This window comes from Ascidia mentula, chromosome 5, assembly GCF_947561715.1.
Source record: "Ascidia mentula chromosome 5, kaAscMent1.1, whole genome shotgun sequence".
Lineage (NCBI taxonomy): Eukaryota > Metazoa > Chordata > Ascidiacea > Phlebobranchia > Ascidiidae > Ascidia > Ascidia mentula.
Genome location: NC_138570.1, coordinates 17,718,829 through 17,740,851, shown reverse-complemented (window position 1 = coordinate 17,740,851; position 22,023 = coordinate 17,718,829). Strand labels below are relative to the sequence as shown.

General features: G+C 37.5%; 2 protein-coding genes and 1 pseudogene across 3 annotated transcripts; 1 reads left to right on the top strand and 2 right to left on the bottom strand.

Annotated features, from left to right (window-relative positions):
- LOC145902168 (SCO-spondin-like) overlaps positions 1 to 22,023 on the bottom strand; it is a 196,756-nt pseudogene that overhangs the window by 102,660 nt on the left and 72,073 nt on the right.
- On the top strand, positions 5,924 to 7,503 carry LOC145901634 (uncharacterized). Its single transcript, XM_082989392.1, has 3 exons — positions 5,924 to 6,059; positions 6,520 to 6,629; positions 7,305 to 7,503. Exons 1-3 carry the CDS (start codon positions 5,952 to 5,954, stop codon positions 7,501 to 7,503), a joined length of 417 nt encoding a protein of 138 aa, XP_082845518.1. The 5' UTR covers positions 5,924 to 5,951.
- On the bottom strand, positions 10,516 to 17,295 carry LOC145902175 (uncharacterized). Of its 2 annotated transcripts, XM_082990047.1 has the most exons (16): positions 17,164 to 17,295; positions 16,440 to 16,563; positions 16,089 to 16,160; positions 15,712 to 15,912; positions 15,563 to 15,628; positions 15,327 to 15,383; positions 14,684 to 14,743; positions 14,466 to 14,580; positions 14,272 to 14,357; positions 14,130 to 14,186; positions 13,765 to 13,944; positions 13,535 to 13,609; positions 13,023 to 13,196; positions 11,991 to 12,053; positions 11,567 to 11,736; positions 10,516 to 11,495 (listed from the first exon to the last, which is right to left on the bottom strand). In XM_082990047.1, exons 2-16 carry the CDS (start codon positions 16,536 to 16,538, stop codon positions 10,781 to 10,783), a joined length of 2,190 nt encoding a protein of 729 aa, XP_082846173.1. In that variant the 5' UTR covers positions 16,539 to 16,563; positions 17,164 to 17,295; the 3' UTR covers positions 10,516 to 10,780. The 2 variants fall into 2 exon arrangements, with proteins under 2 accessions (XP_082846173.1, XP_082846174.1); XM_082990048.1 differs by lacking the exon at positions 17,164 to 17,295 and having other exon boundaries at positions 16,087 to 16,160; positions 16,440 to 16,463.

The following is a 22,023-nucleotide window of genomic DNA, read 5'->3' as shown; positions in this document are numbered from 1 at the left end:
TGTGTTGGTTTTACTCTAAGATATTTTGGAATGCGCCAGAGCCCGAAGTATTTTTTTCTGTTACATTTATTATCTGGATGTTATTGTTTTGTATAAAATCCTTAAAGATTTGTATTTATATAAATCATGAGTATGATTTACAGGGTACGCAAATACTAGCCAGACTGTTCATTATTCAACTACAAGCAGCTTGCTTGCGAAAGAACATTGATATTGCAATAAATATGGATCCTCTTGCAAAACTGAACAACAGCAAAGCGCAAAACATTACGAAATGTAATCAAAAGAAAGTGCATTACTTTGGGTTGTGTGAACTGTTGATTTGACAGCTGTCGAGAAAAGCTACGTTCAACCAATTTGTGATGCCAGTCAACTTGGTGTCAGATGGAACAAGAACAGACGATGACAGCAATTCCTTTGCCGGGACTACTTGCTACGTAGCGGGCTGGGGAAGAACAAGTTTGTATACAGCTTTCTGTATTAACTTACACACACCATTAGCCATGCAGTTCTGCACCGGCTCTTGCAGTGAACCACGTGAATGAGCCCTATTTCTTCGACATTATAAACTACAAAATGATATTTTATCTCCTTAGTTTAGGATTATTTAAACTAAATATGAAAAATGAGCGTCTATTATGTCATAAAACTATATATTAAAAGTTTTTGACAAACATAATTTTGTTGGAGCCTTGAGGGGCCCACTTTCCGACGTATTGCTCCAACTTGCCTCTGACATCGTTCCGATCACAAATTGCTCTTCGTTAACTGCATCGTGGAGAAGTTTTCGCGTGTCCGCCGGAAACCCAAAGTTTTGTGCTGAAGGCATTGCTGGGACAGGCGTTTGCCTTGTAAGTATTTATAATATGCATTAAAATGATCAGTAAAAACATGTCGAGGGAAAACTAGTCTTGTACGAAATAGCTTTACGTGGCGTCAACAAAATTCCCAGTGGCAAGAAGAAAAAATTTTGTGCAGTTTTTATACAAAATCGTTTTATTCAAAGGGCGACTTTGGAGGCGGTCTTGTCTGCCGCCATCCCAATCAAGGAAATCAGCTCTTCCTTCATGGGGTTGTGTCATACGGTCGAGATTCTTGTGATAACTTGAATGTCTACAACAAGGTACTCCAAGTCCCAAGTTTGAGTCGAAATCTTAACCTTTGATAATTTACTAAAAAAAATTATTCGCACAGATAGCCGACGTGCGTGTGTGGATTGACGGAGTCATTTCTTCTTGACTTCAAAACAGTACGGAATGCCAGATTTGTCGTCTTAATCAGAGTTAATAAACAACACATACGTCTAACGTTTGTTGTTTGCTTTATGGGTTAAACTAGGGGCGGGCAACATCCGGCCCGCCAAGTACTTCATTTTCCCATGTCAGGCCCGCCAACTGGATAAGTTGCCCGCCTCTGGGTTAAACAATATTAACGTGGGTGCACGACCTGGTAGATCTGTTCCGTAAGTAGATCTTGATCTTAAACTAAGTCAATTAAATTTATAATCAGCTATTTTTCGTCCGTTACTAATTTTTCGGTAAAAATCTTCTACCTGAAAAAACATTCAATAAATATGCTTTTTTATTCGGACTACTCAACCTACGCAAAACCCGAGGTTTTAATCAAAAAAGGACGTCGCGTGGTCGCAAAGTATATTTTTAGCGTTTAGGGCGGGAAAACTTATGGTTATTACTTTTTAACTGTGCACGACATTCCTATACTTATTTTGTTGTAATTAGAACCAGCGTAACACAGGGGCAACATTGGTACAGGAGTAACATCGGATGTAACGGGGGATAGCTCAGACAGCAAGTTTCAACCGACATTTTATTGTTCTTTTCACAAATAACCGAAATTAAAGACGGCGAAATTTCAGCAATACCTATTTAGTTTGTCGTTTTGTGACGCATCGGCCAAGCACGAACGAACTAAAAGTAGTAAGGAAAATATACCGTATGTAACCAAAATAAACTGATACCCAGATCGCTGTAGTAGTAGGGGACAAACCACATCGACTTCCACACGCTGCATGGAGTGGACCAACGGTGTCTCTGTTCTTGTGCAGTTTTTTTAACATTGACATTCGACGTATGCCCGGCAAATCTGCTCTACGTCTTAGATCCTCCTGTGCTAGTTGTACCTTTCGGCGACTTCCGAGGCTTCACAATATCTAGATGGCAACCATAACCCATTGTCCTTAACTTGGAGGGAGAACTATTTTGAGTACGATATCAACCCCCAAATCAGTATCCATGTACAAAACCTTTCCTTAGTCTAGGGAAGAGCGATCACCAATGTCGAGTTAAAGGGGCGTTATACCGTATTATGCCTTGTATTTGGAACGCATACATTTTTCTACCAATCCAGCACAACGGAGAGGTCATCGACCTTTTCTTGGTCTGCCGCAATGTCCTCACAGACTATATTAAGGTTCACCACCTGCACCACGACCGCCAGCATATAGTATTTGATTGTGTTTGTCGTCTTTTTGTCGTTTTTGCAGAAAATAGATTCTGGTAATTTACATTGAACTCTCCATTAGATATATATCCACATGGTATTTTATCTCTAACGTTAGCATTTTTGTTATGTTTAAAACACAGCATTCTTAATAACGACACTAATGTGTTTTGGATGAGTCAGTGCTAATTTTTAAGTTTTGAACAACAATGTCGCTCACATTTATCGATAATTTTTCCTCCGCAGCAACTTGGTGTTTTTGGATCTAATACGAAACAGAAAAATATAAATTCAAGAAATAAAAGTGCAAACGTCCATGCCCTCGCCGCGTTCCATCAGTTATTTACACAAATCGTAAACAGGGAGGAGGAAAAGTTCAAACCTGCCATAAAACCTAATGTCTTTGTCACTTTAAATAGAAAACGAAGCAAAAGTCGCTTTATCGTTGAGTGGAGTTGTATGTAAATCCACTAAAACCAAACCCCATTTATATTGACTAGAGAGTTCGTGTCAACCATATATTAAACATAATGGGTTTTTATGGCAGGAAGGTGTTTACGTCAACCACCACGATTATAAAGGCTATGATAACTATGAGCTTCTGCGGACGTTTGGGTTTGAAAAGTTTTTTGAAAAGAGCTAGAATACAAAACGTTTTGTTCCGCGTAACTCATCCATCGACCTCGAGGATTTAACGAGGACTTTTACTCTGTATACAGAGGTACGAATTGGTTCGTAACCTAAAGCAAATCCGATTGCACATGAAGCAACCGAAACACTTTTAGTCACGACGCTTACCAGCATACTGTGGTTTCATGTGACTACGTTTAACATTGTCAAAGTTTCCGGTTAAAATGCTGATTTGGGGATACGAACGTTTTATTTGTCAGCAAAAAGGAATTGATTGTGTTTGCCGGTTTTGCAGAGAACATACTGGCAATTTTGATTAAACACCCTTTTAGGTAACTTCGGCAAAGGGCTGACTGTGTATAACGATCGTTAGGATAGGTATTACGTCGATTGTCGATATATACGCACATAAAATTTTATGATTAACGATGTATTAGAAGTTAACTGGAGCAGTTAGTTATTTTGCAATGAATAAACATAGGAATGAGCATTGTTAATATGAGCGACATGTTTTATACGTTTATTGGATGAGTCAGTATAGCAAGTAACTGGGATTTTCTATATGAAAGGATTTTCAGATGGTGATTTTTAAACGCAACTTCATGCAAACGCGATTGTGACTGAAGCAACCAAAACAAGGTCAGCATCCATGCATTGCAACGTCCTGCAATAAGTTATTAATTTCTTAAAATGTAAGTGTACCTGCGCATTTTCTGTCGAGTATCACAATAATAAGTGCTGGAATTAAAACGGAAAAGATTTCTTAACAGGGTTCGACAACTCTTGGCACCCGTGTGTTTTATGATGTCTTAAGTCAATTGATATGTTCAAATAACGCTGTTTATGCAAAAAAAACACCCTTAATCAAACTTGTTTTCTACCACTCTTGCTATTTAAAATGTAAAACCTTACGTAAAGCAACCGTTGTTACACATTTTAAAATGAGATGCTGGCAAAGACGCCACCTATAGAATGCCTTAACCCAACAATCCCATTGAAAGATATTAAGGACCTTAATACCCAAACTACCTTACTTTGTAGCCATGCTTCTTACTTTGATAGTGATAAATTTAATTGTGTATAGTTTACTTAACGGTGCGACTTTTCGCCGCATGGATTTACCTGAAAGGAAATACAACTTGAACCGATATTTTAGGTCACGAAATTTTTGCGTAACCCCAGCAATTGCACATATAAGACCTGGGTCTATGTAAAATGTAAACCATGCGAAATATCAGAATAGTTATTTAGTGATTATTTCTCTGGAAATATGACTGCAAAAGTGGAAAATACACAATTTGTACTTGGCATTTACTGGTGACAAGATTTAAACACAACAAAGAACTTCATACCAAAGAGTCAAAATCGACTCAATGGAAAACGCAGGGGTACAAAAATCGCGGTTAACCGAGTGTTCAAAAATGCCAGAACAGCATATCGAGTCTCTAGTTTCTGTTTGTTTGTTTATATGTTTGTTTACTTAGTCCGAATGTCAAACAAGAACTAAACAATTGCTCTGATGAGACTGTCGGAACAAATCCATTATAATCTTTCCATATCTGACGCAAACTACGAGAGAAAAGAACCCAGGAAACCAAGCAATAGTCGTATATGGAAGTGCACAATAAAATTACTTTTACGCAGCACACGTGGGCAGTGCTCGCCAACTGCCAGCGCTCGTAAATGGAGTTTTTTGTCCAGTCAAAATACGCGCATCACGAAAAAAATTTTCTGCAACAAAAATTTAAACATGACACGACGTACAGCGCCACACAAACTAACCAACAAAACTTACCGAACTGTGACGTAGGCAAGCCTTGAAAATCTTTATACAATCATACAAATTAATACAGTTAATTTCCGATAGTTAACTGCCTCCTTAACACAAGAAATATAAGAAAGCAGTAGGTTAAAAAGAACACAAACAGCACATCCATGCACAACCAAGCGTCGAATTTTTTCTGCGTGTCGAACATCTTGAGAAAAATTGTCGTGCGTGTCGAATAGCAAAAATGTCGTATTTGGAATCTAACGCATGAGAAAGAAAAATGGTAGTTGTTTCGCAACAATGCCACGTGTTCGGTAACAATGCTCCAATTTGGAAACAATGGTTGGTTTTAGGTTTAACGCGTTTATTCGCTGAACGTTAAAGTGTTGGCTAGTTTTTGTATTGATTTTGTCCAAAAATTTATTGCGGTTGCGTTTATTTAGCAATCTAAACAGACAAATTTATTTTGGGTGCGGATCCCGAACGATGATGCTATTAAGTTTTTAACACTACGCAACCGTTCAGTTCAAAGCTTTTGTTTGATAGAGACTCGAAATACTAATTTCTCCCAACAAAATTATTTGCGTTTTGAAATTAAACGACTTATATTGGCACCAACGTCTTCGAACCACTTTGCCACCAACATGTACTGCAAAAAATTGACAACTAGAAAACTGGTAAGATCGATGTGAATGTTGCAATGTTGGGGTAACCGATACGTTAGGCTGAATGGAGTAATTATAGTAATTCAATTTGTGGATTTTTGAAAAAACAATAGCGTTGGTCTGTTCGTGGTACTGCAAACCAGTAACTTAACAATTATTCACGCCGCCCGTGTCGAACAGTGGCGTGGCGTGTCGAACACTTAGAATTGCCAAAAAGGCATAAATAGATACCATGTGCACAGCTAAACTGAACGAAACAAATCCCGCCAACAGATCAAGACAATGCCACCATAGTGAATAACAAAGGCTATTACTTTGTGGTGACGGGTGGTGATGTCATTTTGCATTTTTGTCGTAATTTTGTTGCATTTTGCATTTTTGTCTTTTGCATGGTCGTAGCTTTTGTCGCCATTATCGCGACCTACAGAATGCACATACCCAAGACAGTCCGATGTTACGACGCTACAATATCGTGTTATCTGAAGGAGAGCGAGGAGAAAACATGTTATTTGTGGATGCTCACCTGCATTAACTTCGTAAGTTTAACAACACAACTCGTATCTCCCAATTACATCACATATGCGCTTATGAACGTTAGGGAGTTCTCGCTAAGTAAGTTTGGAAGGTTAACAACGAGTTTGGAAGGTTAACAACGACTAAAAAAGCTGAAAAACAACAGGTCAGGGCGTAAACAGATTTTACACTTCTGAGCTTTTTCGAAGTGGGTGGCATTTTAACGTACACAAGTCCAGCCGATGATCGTTTATACGTGGTAATGCACCGTGAAAATCCTATTTAAACCTGACGATCGGCAGCGTTGGGCACTACTTGTTCATATTATTTGTCAAAGAATGACAAAGATGCTCACATGTTTCTAATAACACGAAATTTAAAATAAACAAATGAGTATTAATGGTTTATGTGATTATTAGTTGCATGGTAGCAACAACGCTCAGTTCAATCCACAAACCAGATTAACATATTTTCCCATGGCAGATTACCGGCTCTCTGACAGTTTGGGAGATTCTACACATGTGCTCACACAGGGAACTGTATGAAAAAGACGCCCTGGATACCTACACGTTCCGGGAAATTCAATGTAACAGGTCGGTTATGTCTACTCATCGTTACGACACTTGTACTTTAACAGATGAGTCCTTTCACGAATTATTTGCTTCCAACCGCTTACGTTTGTTGTCGAAGCAGAATGCGTTCGGGTTTGGGAGAAATTATCGATCTTGTTCAGCAACAGATCGCGGTATCAATTGACGTCACTAGTTTCAGTTGTATGACACAGTGTTTTATTGTCTCTGCGCTGTCCCACGTCAGACCGGAACGAATCTAGGAATTCTCTCCGTTTCCCATTTGTCGACCCATATGTTGTTGTCAGGATTGTCGTTCGTGAATCCTAAACAAGAATATTAGATGATTTTTTAACTAGGTTTCACCTGACACCAACATATGCAGGGCGCTGGTCTTACATTTATCGTCATATCATCCAATTAACCCCAAAGCGACTAAATCGTTTGTTAGGAATTTGACACTTCTTTTGCCCTCATCAATTTTTTACGATTTATAACCGAATAATAAGTAACAACGGTTTCACAAACGGTGGGTTTTTCATGGTCAAAATACATAGAAAGTGCTACATCATCACAGTTGCTTTCCCTACAACGTGCATAAGAATTAAATTACATTTTACATTATAACTTTAAACTACCGATATGGGGTTGATATACTCTCAGTGCGCCCTTCTCATAATTCCACCCTCTGTATTTTAGCAGCTACCTGGTTCCCACCGAACCTCCAACGCCCAAAACACCCAACAACGACGGTTGGAATCCCACATGGGAGGATAAGGTGGAATTAGGACCTTCCACTTCGGCTGGTTTGGATAGAATTATTAAAACTAGCAATGAAAGCACAGCAGAACTTGGAATGGTCGACTGTGCCGACGAATGCCTAGAAGACCCTTTTTAGAGCTCAATCATAAATTGTATTACAATTTCTTTAATGGGCAAAAATTGGTGAATACTGCACCAAATCATGTAGAATTGTTTCAGGAAGTTTGGGGTTAATATTATTTGGACGTATTACCACAGTCAGAGAATGCGGACAAGATTTGGTCCAAAATCGAATAAGTTTGATGCGCGACTGAAATGTGTAAGTATCAAAATTCGTGGGTGTTACAGAAACCAGTTTTGGTTCCCAGAAAATGGATTTTGATCTTGTTTCGAATTTGTTTTCAAACTCTGTTGTAATGAACTTTCATACAGGGAGATTTTTGTTCCTAATTTGAAAAAAAAAAAAATGTTTCCATCTGGGAAAAACTTGCCAATCACTTCATTTGTGAGTTTTGTAATGTTTTAAGTTCATCAATGCTTTTTTACACTTGAACGTTTCGTCAAATATATTTGTTTGTGAAATTTTGCTGATTAAGTTCACTCTATTCAACTTCAGAGATAACCTCGGTTTAATGAAGTAAGTGGTGAAAAAATACTATATCACCCATTAAATGGTTTTGGGAGCTTTAGCCGCAAGTATTACGGAATAAGTGTTCCGTGATTTATTTGCTGATCGCCTAAGACCGTGCAACCTTTCTTACCAACTCTCTGTAGCGTCAGCTAGTGGTCGTTGCAGCTCTGAGGTTCAACGGGAAATCCACAAAGCAATCACTTTGCAAGTTAAAATTATCAGCATGATACAGGATTAATAAATGTCGCACCATAAATGTACCGCAGTCAGCCTCTCTTGATTGAGGGTTATCATAAAATTGTCACCTAAAAAGTAACAATCGAAAATCACACGCAACGCATTTTAACCATTGCAAAAATAATATATGAAAACAAGTTAATTTGAAAAAGGTCACAAGAAAACAGTATACCACGCACTAAAACAGAACACGTGCGTTGTAGCACACAGTTAATTCAACACAAACGCGAGGGCAGGGAAAGCTCAAAGCATCTGCGTACCGCAGTCTGCACACGCCCACAAACACAACTTCCAATTTCGCAACACATAACCAACCGCGTTATGTTTTCCCTTTTATATTTCGATGTTTCGTGGCATCTTTTCGAGTCGAGCGTCCGCCGAACAAGCAAACGTTCGTGAAACAAACACGCCCTACATCGCAAAAGATTTGAAAAATCCTGGATCAAATATACAGTTTGGTATCATGAGGTCACCCACGATGTGGACAACCCTACACCGACGAGCACTAAATCGTGATTATTTTTTTCCTTTGACCACACCGGGATTTGAACCCAAGACATCCTGGGCACGAAATCCGATCAGGTTTTTTTTTTATATGGGTCGCGCGCTAGCGACGTTTTGTTTCAATTTGCTTACAATTTTAGTTTCGAAACTAGTGACAGGAAGTGACGGAAAAGTTGTAGTAAGTTGTTATATTAGGGCTGCGGTATTTATATATACATATATATGCCTCGCTTTTTTTCGCTACTCATTGTCTCGACGTAATTAAGGAGTTCAATGGCAACACTGATCAGGACACGAAGGTGACCAACAGTTTCGAGAAACCTGTTGAAGCTGTGAAGTTACGATTGATTCCAATTTCGTGGAATGGACGTGTATCAGTTAGACATGAATACCTGACTTGCTGAATAGAAACATCAAATAATAACTGTGACTCATTACCCATAGGCTATGAGTTTAACGCATGTAAATATTTTTATTGCAACGCTTTGCAGACTATTTTTGTAGCGGAAAAAGAAAGAGACATTTCCACGCAATTCATATTGCTTTCTTTTGCAACAGCTTCCGAGCCTATATTTACATTTAGGGAAATGTTGAGATGAAGATTTAACCAATATATTTTTCCCAATTAAAAGCGTTAAGTGCATGTTTATGTTTCAAGTTGTCCATCTTCATTATATGTCTCTTCAGCAATTCGATAAATGATAACTTCGATATGTTTCAAATTAAACCGATTTAGGTTTTTTCCTATGATGTAAAACAATCCCAGTAACACAGGTTATCTGTCAAGCGCAAATACTGACAGATGTAACCAGGAACATTTTATGAATGATACATGGATGCATGGGTTTTGTTTGTAAAATAAAATACTTTGCAAAAGGCAGTTGTGATGTCGTAATGATAATTGAACGCACGAATTTGGCAAAAGGCAACCGAATTCCACAACCAAAACAAAACAGTAGAGCCTGAACACGTGGTGAATTTCCATCAATACCAGGCGACGACGAAAAACAGTTACAAGACATCTAATTCTTAATGAATTGTGTAGAGGAGGGTTGGTGGCTTCACTTAATCGCAAATGGAGGTAACTTTCTGTGATTCATTTTTTCACAAAACAAACCTACACTTTTTTGGCCAAAATAATGGCCAACAGAGGGTCAAAATGCCCCCGGGGGAGCAGTTAAAGTAGTTATCTCGATTATAAATTTGGCCAGAATTCCTAGTCAAGGGTCGGGACTAACAGAAAATCACAAATTGACCATACTTTCTGTGATTCATTTTTCCACAAAATCTACATCAATATTTGGGTAGTTTTTCAGCTACATGTTCAACAGCACCCTCTACCAATTTACTGCCTGACTAATAACCCTGAAAACCATAGCAAAACTGCCCCAAACACGCCAAAAATCGCCCTGGCAACAGCCTGTTCATCTGCGCTCATTTAACCAAAACACTGGCGCCCATGCATGACCCATTGCATTGTTACACATAATTTTACTCTGTTAAGCAGGACAGAGTTCGAGAAGGGCATTTCCCACCTAAGAAAGTCTTTTCCATAGAAATACAGAGATGCAGCCTTCAGTGCAACCCGAGAAGTTGTTATCTACACAGCGGTTAGAAATTTGATAAATGGGACTGAGGTTTGTGTCGGTGATTAATAACATGTTTGCATAAATACCGTAAGCAAGATCGGTTAACTTTTGTGAAAACAAACAATCCTTCACACTCACATAGTTTTACTGCAAACAACAGCACTACATAAACAAAAATAAAGTGTCAACGCATTTAATCCCGAACAAACAATAGAGAGTTTAGGTCTGAAAAGTCGTTCCAGTGCAGTAATGGATTACATCTGTGATACGTCATATGTGGGCTATATTGGAAACACATATAATGGAGGCAAACCCAACCACGGGAAATAATAAAACACGAATATGACCCACATCTCAACTAAATAAATCAAACAGTTTCGGATGTGATATCTGTGGAGCAATGACGATATCAGAGTAAAGTCAACATTTTTTGGCTCACGAAAACACACAGGTTAAAGAATAGGAAGGACATCATTGTCATCAATTTTATTCTGATCATTGTTTAAAAAGTCGAGCTCTCTCATGGCATCCAGGAGGTATTCTAGGAGCCTAGTTGTGCGCTCATCCGAAAAAGTAAATACTCCGTCACTAGAGGATTCCAAGCGCATGAGGAGACGTTTTCGTGTTTCAGCGACCGAGGGACTTTCCCCTTGACAGAGTCGGATTTCATCCTCCAGTGCCCAACATAACTTCCGCTCTTCCTGGGTCTCTGCGCACGCCATGCTCTCCTTCGCAATCCGATCCCAATCCTCATCACCACTCCACTTCTCCCGGAGGATTATAGATGCGATTATCTTTGCAAGGGACGCGGCACCATTCCCACGACTTTCGTTGCCTTCCATAAATTTACCAATCTTAAACCCCGCCACTTTGGCACGAAGGCTACACGTGATCATTACGTCATCAATCGTGATGTCACCGACTCTAAAGATTGGATCGGAGTGGAGGAAGTGAATGGCAGATGCGATATCGGCACAGAGTCGGAGGTTGGCCAGGGGAGGGAGCCAGAAATCCTTCTTTCTGGTGTATTGGAGGAAGGGGAGGATGTCCATACCGTCCACGTACTCGAACAAAACTCCGAACTCGTTTCCCTGGCGAGTGTGACCGAGTACGCGGATCACGTGATCGTGATTAGCCAACCGGGATAGTGAGACGCCCTCCGTCAACCTGCAACAAACGTACCAGTTCAATTACTGAGACTAAAATCCCAAACCGTGTCAATATATTTACAAACTTACGTTTCCATCTGCTGTTCGGTCGATATTCCGTCCTCTATGTTAATGTACTGCACTGTTACATTTCCATGCATGTCATTCCACGCCTTCTTAACAAGCCTGAAGTTTCCGTTGTCAATAATTTTGTCCATGGAAAACGTCAGTTCGCTCGGAGGAACAAAACAATCCACAGCCTAAAGTAAATATTTGTTAAACTGATCATAATCTAACTTAATGGTTGTCAGTTGTGTGCAGAATTACTGCATTGACAAAAGCGTTTATTTCAACATAAAGTTGCATCACATGTTTGTTTTCCAATCATAGATCTCGCAACACATTACAAAATTGTTGGTATTCCAATACATCAACTAAGTGTGTTAAAATAAGCACTGAATACACAAAGTAAAACCGACCGCAAAATTCTTTTTCACAGTAAACATTTTTCTACCTTCTTAGAAGCAAGCTTTTGGTCCTCCAATACCTTTAACCTGGCTTCTGCTGCTTTAAGTTCCTACAAATAGAGTAACAGATCATGTAAAATGTTCAATGATAATTTATCATAGCTGGTGTGTTCACGCTGGAATCAAGAGAGACACAAGATGCAGATCTGCAACAAAACCCCGACATTGACATGACATCCTGTAGTTAATGTTGCAGATCCATGATAACTAATGGAAAAGGTTAACTAAGGGCATGTGACTCTACACCAGGGCTCACCAAACTATGGTCCACAAGGTTAGTCCATGTGGCCCGCCGGGCTAGCCCCCCAAATAACAAATCAGTTCATCCTACCCCACTATAAGATAAATCTTGTTTCTTTTGTGATATACTGACGTGAATAATGGGCTGAAGAATATATTTAATGCAAATATGAACAAACATGTACATTGTCTTGTGTACAAAAGTATGTTATTATACAAAAGTTAAACTTATTCAAACAATACTGCCAACTATCAGATCCCAGTACGAACTGCAATTCATAGAATAAAAAAAGATAAACAAGCAATGATGAGAGCTGCAGACAGGTGTACACACTATTTCGACCTGTAAGGTCTCATCAGTGCAGCTGGTGACTGTGGCACAGGGCTAGCTGGTAGACTAGCAGGCACACAGATTTCCACTTTGTGGTACCTGTTGGTCAATCGTCGATATGTTGAGTACCAAATTAGGTACCATGTGAAGCGCACTTATACAGCCAAACAACTGTAGCCATGTACTGATGAGACCCTACAGGTCGAAATTGTGTGTAAACCTGTCTGCAGCTCTCATTGAATATTATGGCTCTTTTGCGCATTTTAAATAAATGAGCATGGGGACCAATTATGTGAATTTTGTGAGCTGCATACAGATGGCCATCGTTTCAACCTATAAAGTCTTATCAGTCCAGCTTGGTGTGGACAATCTTGCCATGGCAGCACTGATTAGACCTTATGGGTTGAAACAGTGGAATAAAAAACCTAAACCATTTTGCTGTAATTACCTGATTAAGTTCAAACATCTCAAGGTATTTTTCTTTGAACGGGGTCAGACTCTCTCTCAACATTTCACCGTTTTCTTTCGATAACTTCTTGCTTAACTTCAGATGTTGATAAGCTTGACTCACTGCACGGCCATGTAAGGCTTTAAAGTTTTGGATGTTCTCCAATTCCAAAATCTAAAACAATGTGCATTTGAAATATTATTACAAATCGACTTCTACTTGTCTTCGTAAGAAAATGTGATTCAATCACTTGATGTTATGTTTGTTCAGAATGATCTACAGTTTTTGCAAACGATTTTCGTTGACAACATTTCAGTGTCATGCACTTATGTTGTTTCATCAATTACGAAATCATTGTACATTTCATCAGTAAATAATTAACGAACAAACAATAAAAACTAGGTTTTACACCTAGTAATAAATATTAAGATATAAACAAATCTTCGCTTTGAGCTGTGAATATGTAAATGATGACTGGAAGTGAAACAAATAACAGATTCAAGTTTTCTTACCCCGTTATCCATAAGTTCATGGTACTTCGCTGCTAACTTCTTTTCATTTTCAAAGTAGGTGGCATCGTGTTTCCTCTAAAATAAAACTTTTATCCAACACAAAAAAATATTTGCTATGCAAGAAAATTTAATGCATAAACCCACATGCAATTTCAATTACCCTAATTGCTAACTGTGATATTAGGATTAACAATGTGTTTGTGAAGTATTTAAAAAATCAAAACAATTACTTTAAAATAACTTCCGAGGAAAGATTTTTCCTCCTCTGCCTTTTCAATAAACTGACTTTCCATTTGTTTCCTCAACGTTGCATTTGCCCAAAGTTGTGACGAAGAGAGAATTCTTTTTCCAGACTTCAAACATTTCTTATGGCATTCTTCAAATGGTTCTTCCATTGCAAATAGAGCTTCCTAAATCACAAACAAAACAGGTTCAATGGAACAGCAAAATACAAATGTCTGGAACAAATTGGCCAACAAAGTATAATTTTTTTTCTGTATTTCCCTTAAATCAGCTTAAAATAGAGTTTAAATAGTTGCCACAAGTTTCAACAAATATAGTAAATTGATTGATTCAACATTACAAGGAAACTCACCACCATGCTTTCCCTGTAGCTGCTAACAGCATTTGATTGTAAGCAGTGCATTACATTCTAAAACAATCCATGTATTAGAACACAATACTTTTGCCTAATGGTGCACATCAAATTCAGAATAACTCCAGGCAATCATGATTACCTCTTGTTTTTTTGCACTTTCAATCTCACTGATAATTGCATCTCTTTTTTCTTGCAAAGTCAAATTGAAATTCAGCATTTGTTGATCTGACAATAATTGAACGACTCTTTTCTAACTACTAATTTTGTTCGAGGACTTTTCCATGTTAAAACCAGTATCCATTAATATAACAAAAATCCATTAATATAACAAACCCCAAACAACTTGAGAAAACTTTGGATCCAAAGCTGTCTCAAGATGTTGTTTTGCTTCATCATTCGCCAAAGAATGTTGCTGAAAAACATCATCTTTACATGTGCATTCGTTTTCCTGCAAAAAGCGTCAAGTTTTAATGCCATCAGATAGCATTTAATTGTTAACAAACATACAACAATCACCATCTTGAAATTATAAAAATCACCAAAGCATTTACCTTCATTTTACTCAGATAAATTTCCAAAGCCTTTGAAAAAATTGCATCCATTTCACCGGACTGAAAACAAACAATGACGCAGTATGAAGAACAATAAATTCATTCCAAACTATGATTTTTATGTAGAAGTCAGAATAAAATATGCAGTTTCATAAAAAAGGATATGATGTGGATGAGGTGCATAGTTTCAATAACTTGAAAGATAGTAGGAAAACATACGTAAAAAATGTACAACGGAGCAATGAACAAGTCAAGCAAAAATCACCTCTTTTCCAAAATACATGACTTTGTTAATATCAGTTTATCATGTTAAACTAGGGTGTGTCACACGTATGACTAATGATGTCATCAATATTATTAGGATGTCATCAAACACTAATAACCATTAGGCAGCAGCCTTTTAGTCTTCCATATACATTTTGGGTTGAAACATAAAGCCATAAATTATGAAGGTTTGTGCCTATTTTATGCTTTGAACTAAGGCTGCATTTTCTGAAGGTTAAATTTAGGGTGGCAAAGCTATCTAGTCTGAAGAGTTGTCACTGTATTACCGTAATCTATGGTAATATGTAATCAATTTTAGGGAACACAGAGTTGAACAAGTTATTTATATTTAAAGTTTTTCCCAATCCCTATAACTTACTGTTTTGCTTCCATCAACTGGTAGTGTGTCATGAGTGCTTTGCGTTTGCTTTAAAACCTTTCAAAATAAAAAAGTAAAAAAAACAATTAGCACATCTTCACAATCTTGAGCACCATCATGATGTAACAAAGATTTCATTCCTCAACAAATATTAACAAACTTTTCACATAAATGTTAGTAAAAGAAAACCATCCATAAACGAGAGACTTTTCTCATTCCAAGCAGTAATTGCTTACATGGCTCAGTTTCACGTCATTCCGTTGTAGCTGTTTGTAGTTGTTTGTAACACGCTTTAGCGCAACCTAAATAAAATATTAGGTGACAATCTAAACTTTTCGGATGTAAAAATTACACTACAATCAAATAAAGTTTATCGACTACTTACCAGCTTTCTTTTAAAGTCATCCTCAAACAATATCTTGTAACTATTTGTGTATGTTCCCAATGCACTGATACCACTTTGATACCAACCAAGGTGTCTGAAGTCTTGTATTTTTATAAAATCTTCGTACTTTTTAAAGATAAAATCCTGAGCATTTGAGGTAATGTTTTCATATGATGTGTCAACTGACATGGTCCTGATACCCTGCAGCATTAGTTATGATGTAAGACCACATACAATAATGCACAGTAAAAGAGAAAATACTGCACAAGTTTTCCAATATTTCTTTTCACATTTTAGACAAACATTTTGAGGCCAATCTTACAATGACCATTATGAAATGTCTTAAATACAGGTAAAAGAATAACTTCTACACACACTTCTGTTATGCTTTTGATGTAGTCTTCAATTTGAAGCTCAATGGCATGAAAATACTCATGTCGGGCTGTGTCCTGCGTCAAAACCAGTTGTAAATGTAATTAAGTGACCAAAAGTTGGAATAGGATCAGTTATAAGGTGGAATCTTTATAATGTCCGAAATGGGGAAAAATCAAAACAGGATCCAAACAGAAGTGAAAAGAGGTAAGTTGCGTGATTAAGACAGAAACATTAACTAATCATGCAGTAAATGTATTAAACATTGCAAAACCTAAACTAAAGAATCTATATGTCAAGAAATGTACAATTGATACAGAGCATCACATACTACCACACAACAAGTGAAAACCAACCTCCAAATAAAGCCTTCCCAGATCATAGTTTCCGTCGTTCATGGATTTCATGTATCGCTCGATCCGTCTAAAAGTTTGTTTTCCATTTCTTTCTGACATTGTCCAGTGTGCGAAGCAGGAAGATCTTCAAAACCATAAATTAAAAATATGCAATTTGTAAGCAAACGACACCATTTATGACCATAGTTTTACATATTTTGAATCTTTTTATTTAATTCCAGTGCAAGTTAATGCACAAATAGTGGAACAACTTTTGGAACAGGACGTGTACAATGCAAATACATGCATGATGAAAATTTTATTTTGGATCAGAACATAGAAATATTGGAAAGCTGCAGACAGGGTGCGTACACGAACTGTTTCGACCTGTAAGGTTTCATCAGTGTAGCTGATGACAGTGGCACTGTGCTAGCTTTTACACTAGCGGGCACACTAATTTCCACTTTGTGGTACCTTTTGGTTAACGTCGATCTGTTTGGTACCCTATACTGAGTACCGAACAACAGAGACGACAAACCACTGTGGAGCGCACTATGGCCAAACAGATCTGCTTTGTAACTGATAGTGCTAAAGGCAAAAACACCAATGCAATATATGTGAAAAAAAACACCATGGCCAAACGGATCTTACCTTACATGTCGAAACAGTGCGTGTACACACCCTGTCTGTAGCTTTCCAATATTATGGCTTTTTTTAACAAAGAAATATACGCCACAGAACCAACCTTTTGAGTGTGTAACATCTTTGACTGAAGGCAGAGTGTAGCACATACAGCTATCAAATGCTACAGAAAGTAGATCAAAGCAATATTCTGAGGTGGAATATTTTGTCAAAACTGTTTTGAGATAATCATTATTTTGTCCATATTTGGGGCCTTTGTATTCATGGATGACAAAAACCAATTCCTTGCAAAAAGAAACATTTATAAGTAATTTATTACAACGCTACCAGAAAACTTGTGAAATACAATTAATTTTGTTTCCAATACCATTGAATGTATCGTATATATCACATAATATACCATGTGTTTGAAATGTTCAAGTTAATTATACCTGCAATATAGAAGTGAATCCATACCATTGAATTTTCTTTGCATAATCCACAAACACCTGAGAATAAACAGAACAGATACAAAAAATATGCACAAGTGGTTATGATATATTATAGATTTGATATATAGATGATATCATAGGCGTCGATTTTTCAAAGTTTTGTAAAATATTAAGGGTAAATTATGGGTTCAATACTAAACGATAAATATTAAGTCATATACCAATATATTAATCCAATGGTAATTTTAATTCTGTGAAATGTTTCAAACATACAAACTTATCCAAACCTTCAAGTGGGACAAATCCGATTCTGTAATCTCCTCTAGCACATTGATAACAATAGTGGAAGCCATGGCACCAGCACATTGCAAAATACATTTGTTTAAACTAAATGTTCTTTGATTCAACTCCAGAGTCAGCATTGAAAAACAACGAAGCTGGTTGAAAAATAAAATAGATGGTTCTTATTTATATTCTTTATGTTTAAACTTGTTATCGTGCACATAAACACTTAGGTATATTTACTAGCTGTGAGTAAGAAGTTCAGAATAATACAAAATCAATATAACTGACTTCAAGGCATAAAATATTTACTGGAAAATTAAAAACATACATATGGACATTTTGGACACAAAAGCAATGAACAGACCTTCGCTTGTACTTATTTATTTTAGTTATTTTAGTTTTCCACTTCTACTTACAAGCTGATCATCCTCTATTGGACGACAAAATGGGGTTTCCTGCAAACAGAGACCAGTTATTCTATCAAGTTGTCTGATGGGAAAGTTTTTTGCATAACAGTGCTGCTTGTATCGCTGGAAGATTGCATTGTTTGGTTCCTGTTAAACACAAAAAACAATAAAGCCCTCATGAACTTTTTTCACATGGATATTTGATGTTCAACAACATCACTAGTCACCTTGGTTTTTTTGTGTCATTTGTCACTCACACAGTACCCTGCTTTACCTTTTTGACTTACTGTTAAATCTCTTGTCTGTTTCATGTACTCCAAATACACAAGAAAGAAAACTTTCTTTGACATTTCATCTGTTCCAAAAAATCCCACATTAACAAATGCATCACCAGCATGATCGAATGCTGCCTGAGCATAATGAGGAGTCCACAAATGTCTGTTTGGATTATCCTGATGATGGACCAACTGTCGCACTACAAATAAGCACATGTATATTTTATCCAAAAAAAATGTAAGCTGGTGAAAACAGATTAGATGTTTTTTGCACTTTTAATCGTGAGGATGAAGTGCAGAATAGCAAACACTTATCGTATGTTAATGCATAGGGTATTTTTTGTGCAGAGCATCAGTAAATATTTTCAAACTTTCCTTCAATCTGTTAAAGGTTTATGGGATAGGAGAATTTGTAATTCATGGCTAGTAGGCCTTGGTGTCTAACGCCTGATTTCAGAAAAACAGATTGATTTTATAATTTATACCAGAAAAAAACCTGGGTCGTGCATTTTATTCAATGTCGCCAATTTTTTTTCCAAAAAAAGCACAAAAATATAACACACGTCAAAACACACGAAAAAGTTTCAAAAATACTTACAAAGCATGTCCTTAGATCCCATTTTTAATTTTTGCTTCCCATAACTTCAATCAAAGAAAAATTTGAATCCACGAACCCACCGTTCGGTGATTCCCCGTATGTAAGAATAAATTATTTCACAAATAGTTATTTTTTATGTGACATCTGTTAGTGCGATTTGTAAAAAAAATTGTATTAAAGTTATCTTACATAGAAACAAGTCTGTCTTTTCCTTTTATGCTTTCCTTTTAATTACTACATAAATTGGTATCTCCTTTGTTGTGAGAAAAAAATACACACGCTTGACTGCGTTTGTCTGCTTCCAGCACTTCTCCTTACGCTGTTTTTCCTGTGCGTGATCGAGGTGCCGTGCGTTGTTGTGCTGGCAATATACTTGTTGCGACGCAAGCGACGAGAGAAGGTTATTGTAAGTCGTTGCACATCAGGTCACTCTCTGAACAAATTTGACCTTTCATCTCGTAGCCACTGATTCAGTAAAATGAGGAACTGAATTTGGGCAATATTTCAAGGTAGCTGTGAAGCAACTTGTTTATTGGTTCTTATGCTATGGTTAGCTATAAGTTTATGGCAAATATTCTTGGAAAACATAGCTGAAAATGTTTATCGTAAGGTTAAGCAGTCACTTTATGCTTTGGTTGTCCAGAAGCAGAAATAAAATCGTTTGTCAAATTAGGTTGCTGATGTGTGAGATTAATGCTGATGAAATTACATGAAACTCCGATGTTGTCGCTAATGGAAAAACTGATCAAACATGCACTTCTAAGTTTTGTTGTCAAATTACTGTGAACGTAATGCAAGTTAGATTCAAAATGCGGTTTAATACTGATGACAATATTGTTATCGCTGACGTAAACTATAACACGATGTTGAATTCTTGTATTTACAAAGCATGAATCGACACAACAAAAGGATTAGACTGCCCCAATAACAGAGCAAATCCGTTTATATGGGGTATAAGAGCAATCTCATTCTTTTCGTTTAATTATAGAAAGTGTGAAAGTTACAAGGCGCCTAAAACTTTACTCTGCGCTGATCACATCAAACGAAAAGTTTTTCTTTTGTGTGATGCTATTAACGCAACGAAAAGAATAGCGTGGCGCGCAGTTAAAGCAAGCTCGTCCAACCTTTTCGGTAGAAGGAACACATACAGATTGCATATGAGGCGAGGCACTCAACAATGAATTTATGATCTTGTTTTCTTTTAACGTTAGCGTAACGTAGTCATGTTTTGCCTTTTTTGACTTTGTTTGAAAAATATAGTGTAAGTCGTTTAATCATGCTACAGACTAGAAATGATGACCTGTTTTGTTACGTATAATATTGAAAGAAATTAAATGCTAATATTACGGAACACAAGTTATTGTGACATGCTGGTGTTACGACGTAAACCTATTTGGGGTTTACAAGCTACCAGTGCCAATGTTTGAACGACGTAAACCTATTTGGGGTTTACAAGCTACCAGTGCCAATGTTTGAACGACGTAAACCTATTTGGGGTTTACAAGCTATCAGTGCCAATGTTTGAACGACGCAAACCTATTTGGGGTTTACAAGCTATCAGTGCCAATGTTTGAACGACGCAAACCTATTTGGGGTTTACAAGCTATCAGTGCCAATGTTTGAACGACGCAAACCTATTTGGGGTTTACAAGCTACAAGTGCCAATGTTTGAACGACGCAAACCTATTTGGGGCTCGTAAGCTACCAGTGTCCAATGTGTGAACGACGCACACCTATTTGGGACTTACAAGCTACCAGTGCCCAATGTGTGAAAGTAAACCATTAAAGAACTAAAGATTTTTTTCAGAATAAACGTATATTTGCCTGCATTCGTTTATTCCCGCAAAACATATAATTTACAGTAGAGCTCACCATGCACTTAGAACTACCGTAAACCGACCAACGCTTAGGAGGCCACATGTTTTCCGCACGGCCCTAGAAAATACAAGGCCAGAAAGTGGTGAAATCATTTCGATTTCCTGTATAATATCGGGATAATCTAGTTTACGTTTCTATAACCCTGACGCTCGTGCTCTGTGTAAGATTTGCTTTTACTTCCTTGCTGCACTCCTCGAGATGCGAAGTAGCGTGTGATGGTTGGTGATCTAATATCCGCCATTAACGCCTGTATGTGCTGTGCTATCATGGTCGCGAAACATGTGTTACGGCCCCAGACATCGATAGCAGATAGTACAGCTTTCCTAAAGTAACAAGAAGTGGCAACTTCTTGACGACCGAGCAGATAATTTCGGTCAAATCTATCGCACGTGTTCCCACTATTTTCTCAATTACGCAAAAGGACGACCAGCCTTTCCAATCCTAGGTTGTTGTCATTCACCATGCGCGTACGACGTTGATTATGTGGCGCATACAGGTCCTTTATTTAAAAGTCGAGTGGTCCGTTGTATCGTGATGGTACAATCGGATTTGTTTCATATTATCTACACGGTTCCCAAGGTTGAATAGCTGTATTTCATCTGAAGTCAGTCATAGCTAAGGCCACATACTCAGCTTTTTGCATTCAAATTGTCGGGAAATAGTTATCTAGACAAGGAAAAGTGTGGATGGCGGTCTCAATATCCGAAAAATCGGAGATAAAACCGGCACAAAGCTGCCATCAAAAGGTCTTCCAAAATAAAGATATCAGCTTCTGCATGTTCAAAACAACAAAACTGTTGCTCGAACGAACGCTCAAAAAACAACGTCTGTAAACATGAAAATTGTTCGTCGGATGTGAAAGTCATATTATTCTTTGCGCCTTGGAAAGTTCCTATGACTGTTGACTGTATTTGGACCATCAGTGCTGTTGTTTTTAACATAAGAATCGTTTCAGCCAACAAAGGTTAGCTGCACTTCAGAGTTAAGTGTGAGATTAAACCAAAGTGTGTCTATTTATTTATGGATAAATCGACAAACTTCATGCGACACTTGTCATTCGTTAGTGCTGGAGTCTGAGACTTTTTTCGC